This window comes from Panicum virgatum, chromosome 6K (assembly GCF_016808335.1).
Source record: "Panicum virgatum strain AP13 chromosome 6K, P.virgatum_v5, whole genome shotgun sequence".
Taxonomy (NCBI): domain Eukaryota; kingdom Viridiplantae; phylum Streptophyta; class Magnoliopsida; order Poales; family Poaceae; genus Panicum; species Panicum virgatum.
In genome coordinates this window covers 42,364,109-42,369,101 of record NC_053141.1, presented here as the reverse complement: position 1 = coordinate 42,369,101, position 4,993 = coordinate 42,364,109, and the positions used below count along the sequence as shown (strand labels likewise).

The 4,993-nt window shown below is 52.4% G+C and overlaps 1 protein-coding gene across 1 annotated transcript; it reads right to left on the bottom strand.

Moving 5' to 3' along the window:
* Positions 1–409: 409 nt before the first annotated feature.
* On the bottom strand, positions 410–2,764 carry LOC120713712. Its single transcript, XM_039999661.1, has one exon. The coding sequence runs from the start codon at positions 2,728–2,730 to the stop codon at positions 817–819; it is 1,914 nt and encodes a 637-aa protein (XP_039855595.1). The 5' UTR covers positions 2,731–2,764; the 3' UTR covers positions 410–816.
* Positions 2,765–4,993: the final 2,229 nt, after the last annotated feature.

Here is a 4,993-nt window from a genome sequence, read left to right as displayed (position 1 = left end):
CGCCCGGCCCCCTCATGCGACACCAGCCGTTCGCCCAAATTGGGAATCGAACGTTGGTGGGTAGGCTGCCCACCACCGACACTACCACTGAGCTGTCCGCTCGTTCGCAAAGTAACTCTCCGATCGTCTTAAAAAATCTATGTCAAGGTGCACTGGTCTATCTGTCCTAAAATTACTAGCCCCTACTGTCACCCTGTGTTGGTTAGGGGTGAAAAATCTTTTGCCACCATTAATTAGAAGTATTAAATAGAGTTTAATTACAAAACCACCTGCAGAACCTCTGGGCTGATTCGCGGGACAAATCTAATGAGGTCTTTGACCCCACAATTAGAGAATGGTTACTGTAGCAACTTATGAATTAATTAGGCTCATTAGATTCGTCGTTCCAAACTGCATTCATATATGAAAATGTTTTATAAATAAACTTTATTTAATACGAAATGCATACAAGATTCCCTTGGGGCAATTTTTTTTTCACCCAACCAAACACATAGGCACAAAAATCAATAAACTGAACATAGCAGAAGTACATCTAGAATACAGACACCAACGCTACAGGCCTGCAAAGAGAAGTGACACAATCGCGAGCTTCTGCCGCCCACTGGCACTCGCTAGTAACAGTTGGTACTAAGTACTAACGACTAATTAATAATCAGTAATCACACAGAAAACATAGAAAAAAATTGTACATCTGATAATGTAATATGGAAATAACTATGCTGAAAATCATCGAGTTGCCGGGGTATCAGCACCAGATTACCTCATAGTACTATCTCAGCAAACTTATACTGTGAAATTGGAGACGTCTCCATCATCTTACTTGGTGCTGCGGCTGCTTGGCGCGACACCTACTTTGCTCCACCGCTGGTAGCACTTGAATACGTCGCAGACGAGGCTAGAGAACCGGCTTTCGTACTGGGAACCGTGACTGAAGTCCGCAAGGATCAGAATAGGGCAAATGAAGCTCTTCTCGACATCATCCATGTTGTTCTCCTGGACGATGCCCTTCTTGAAGAGCAAGGCGGCGTCTTCCTTCTTCATGATGAGCTCGGACATAAACATGACGTAGCTGCAGAAGAGTCGCTTCTCGCGCGGCCACCATCCGGACATCTCCAGGACCACAAGGTTCGTGAGCAGCCGGATGTGATACCGGCGCCACGCGAAGGCCGGGATCTCTAGCCTCCCGTCCTTGAACCTTACATCTGCGAACCGGTACGTCTCTGTCCGCTTCAGCTTCACACCAACTCGGACGAGCTCTCGCAGCGGCGGGACCAACTTCCACTGTTTCCAGCCCACAGGTAGGTCTGAGGAGCGCGAGAACGTCCGTTTACAAAGCGCGCGGAGATCCATGCGCTTCTTTTTCAGTTTGTCCAGTGCCCTGTCTAGCAGCGACGGCCGTGGAACCGGAGCCCCCGGCTGCAGAGCGGACACACGGCTTTCTTCCTTGGAGAAAGTGAGGTGTAAATATACCAGGTGGAGGATGTGGTGCACGGGGCCGTCGTAACCGGCTAGTACACCATCACCTACATCGCCAACGAGATAATCAAGTATGATTTCTCTCAGCTTTGTAGGCTGCTGCTGGAGCTCCCGAAGCTCGGGGACCTCGGTCATCTGGAACAGTTCCTCCAGCACGAAGAAGGGGATCTGGTTCGGAACGACTATCAGGTCGAACCGAAGTGCGTGAGGCTCCCACCTGACCTTGAGCGGAGTGAATTCCTCCCTCAGGACCTGTGGTACCAGCGTGGATGCCAACGGCGCCCGGTGGTCGGAGTTGCCTGTCTCAGCCTGCACCCGAGGTGAGGCCGATCCTTTCTCTATCTTCCCCATCCAATGGTTGAGCAGCACCTCGATGATGAAGAGGCCGTCCAGCACCATCATCTCCACCAGCTCGTTGCGAGTTACCCGGCACTCCGACGGGTCATATCGTTGCCGGATCTTGGGTTCCATCGAATCGATACGGGTGAGGTATGCTGTCAGCTTCTGTCCTGCTTCTTCTTTGCTGTGGGCTCTAAGGATCAGGTTGTGCACGTACGCCCACTTGGTCTCCTCCATCATCTGCCTTTGCTCCAGTAACGGGAACAGCGGGCCAAGGAATACAACCATTGGGGTGCACATTCCGGGCGGCATGGCGGCGCTCTCCAGCCGCCAGATGCAGCCATCCTGCGGCTGGAGCTTTGCGGCCTGGAGGATTTTAGATGGAAGGCTCCATTTAGTCGCACCGGACCCGGGCGCAGCTGCAGGACGGACACCCAGGCTCCAGTCCTGTGCCGGAAGGCTCTGCAGTCGGTTGCTGGGCGCCGTGGCCGTGGCTGCAGCGCCAGCCGAGGCCGAGGGTGACGCTCCTTCGAGCGCCGGGGTAGCTGCCGGACCCGGACGGATACCGGAGAAAGGCAAGCTCCAGTTGTGCGTTGGGAGGCCTACCCCGATCGAGGCTGCTAAACCAGCCGAGGGCGGGGCTCCCTGGTTCGCTGAGGCAGCTCCAGGACTGGCGCCTATGGGTGGCAGGCACCAATTGAGCGGAGGAGCAGACGTCACAACGGCTGCAGCCCCAGTCATTGGCAGCACGCCAGCAACTTGCGCCTGGAGTGAAAGCGGATCAGTGGCCACACCAGCTGGGATGCCGGTGGCTACCATTGATGGGTTCACGCCAGCCACCTGCTGAATCGGTAGTTCAGGGAGGGGCGGTGTGGCAGCCGTTGGGAGTTGTGGTGGGAGACTATCTGTGGCCATGGCTTCTTCTCCTTTGTGGTTGTTGGCCTTTGCAGCAAAGATGCGGCTGCCTTGAGCCCTCGACATCGGGATGGATCTATATAACAAGAGAGAAGCTTTAGATGTACTAGCCCAGATCCAATTAAAAAAAAATGGAGAGGGCGGTACCAAGGAAGGGGTGACTTGGCCATTGACCGTTGATGCATGGGGAGTCCTGGTTGGGCAGCATGGTCCCATGATTCGGCGCGGTGTCGTAAAGCCTGCGAAAACTTTATACTCCGTCCATTAACTATTGCGCTATCTGTAATTTCTGAAATTCCATTCTGATAATTGTAAATCTCTGAATTCTTCCAAAGTGTCAAGAAAGAACATAATCTGTTTGCAGCTCTTGATGGCATGGGCAACACAGGGTAACTGATCTTTCCATGCTCTGAAAACCCTTCCTAAATTGTTCATGCTGATCTCTTGAGGTTGAGTTGGAAGATTCCAGCCATGCTAAAGGACAAAAGTAGTGTTCATACTCTAACCAGTAGTTTTCGAATCTGAAAACTCGTGATCTTGGGATATTTGTGGAGGTTGAAATGAGATAAGGTGTATGATCAGAGGTTTCTCCTGCCACATCGGATTTTCGCGCTCATTAATTGGTATACACCACCCCATGACCAGCATTGGGAGTGCCCTTAGTGGGAATGTCACGGGGTTTCACCTACTTAGATAACTGTGCCGTCAAGTTTCATCCCCATAAAACTCTATTTCTTCCCCCATGAAACTTTCATGTTCTCTCTATTCATGATTAGACATGCCAAGTCATTTAATTTGCTGATGTAGTACGAGGAATGTTGAGTACTCTATCCTGCTTGTGATGAGTGAATTGTCAACCGTGCGGTGTGATCGTGCGCTTGGTCTTTGGTTGCAGGTACACGGGCGTCGAGTGTCGACGGAGAGTTGCCGTGGAGGAGCTCAGGCGGGGCGGCAGCTGTGGCGTCCACTCCCGGATCGAGGGCGCAAGCGGCGACGGAAGGCGGGTTTCTTGGTTTGCGCCACAAAACCAAGGAGGCGGACGGCGGTTGAAGACGCCAAGTCGTGGAGGCACGGGCGTCGGTCTCGGGACTGACGGAGGCGACGGGCGTCGACGGCGTCAAGGGCCTCGCCGCGGGCGAGGAGGTGACGGGCGTCGGGCGGCGTCTAGGGCCGTCAGAAGGCCGAGGTAGGAACGGCGTCTAGGGCCACGGCGTGGAGGCGGGAATCTTCCCGCGCGTGGAGTTTTGGCGGTTTTCTCAAAACCGGCCATCTACCCGGTTTCCGCGGACCCCCCAAAACCGCGAACCGGATCTTCGTCCACACGGCAGCATCGCGGAGAAGACTTCGACTCGAAGAAAGAACCTCGGCCGTTGGATGAGTCCTTGTATCGTTTTTCGATTTTTCCCCTACGGGCCTTCTAGTGTCTAATTATGTCTAGGGGTAGTTTAGTCTTTTGGGTTGAGAGTTGTTGGAGTTAAAAACCCCCTCACCCCTCTCCCTCTCTGGCTCTCTCCTTTTTGCCTGGACAGCACGCCACCTTCTTTCTCCTGGCGCCCCCTTCCTCTCCTTCCTGTCCCTCTCATCTCCTCTCAAGAGTTAGGGATTTTAGCCATGGATTGTTGACTTTTTGTACGTGAATTGACTGGGAAAGGAGGCCCTTCCATCCTTGTGCCCTCGGGGCGTTTGTTTTCGTTCAATTCGGTACGTCTCATGAGCTCTTTGTGATGGATTTTTGATTTCCGTTTGTGTGTCCATGATGAACGAATTTGTGGTGGTTCTCTGAGCTCTTTGTGTGAATCCACGCTCTATTGCTTAGTATAAATCTCTTTGGATTCACGAGTTCTTTCGAATCGACGTTTTTGAGTTCTAAAGAAAACCCCGTTCTTGCTCGGAAATTCTTCGATTCCTCCCAAACCATGGAGTGATTCGTCGATTCCTTTGGTGGGTAGGTTCACAATGTCTTTGTGATCGTGCCTGCAAAATTTGAGCTCATTTGGACGTGATTTAATCCTTCAATCGTTGTCTTTTCCAAAGGTCGCGGGCTGTGAAATTCCAGTTCTGCTCGGGCTGGGTTTCTTTTGTTATCGCCGGTTGAACCGACGCTTGCGTTCTTTTGCGTCGGATCAACCGGTGAGTGGTTTATTCATGCATTAGGGTTTTCTGCTGTTCATCAGTTGCACCGGTGCTTTAGCTATCCACGGGCATCGGTTCAACCGGTGAAGCCTCACCAGCTTTCCCCACGTGCTGTTTAACTCGTTTGATC

Bases quoted from the DNA above. Each gene is read 5' to 3' on its own strand.
- LOC120713712 (XM_039999661.1), bottom strand. From the start codon at position 2,730: ATGGCCACAGATAGTCTCCCACCACAACTCCCAACGGCTGCCACACCG.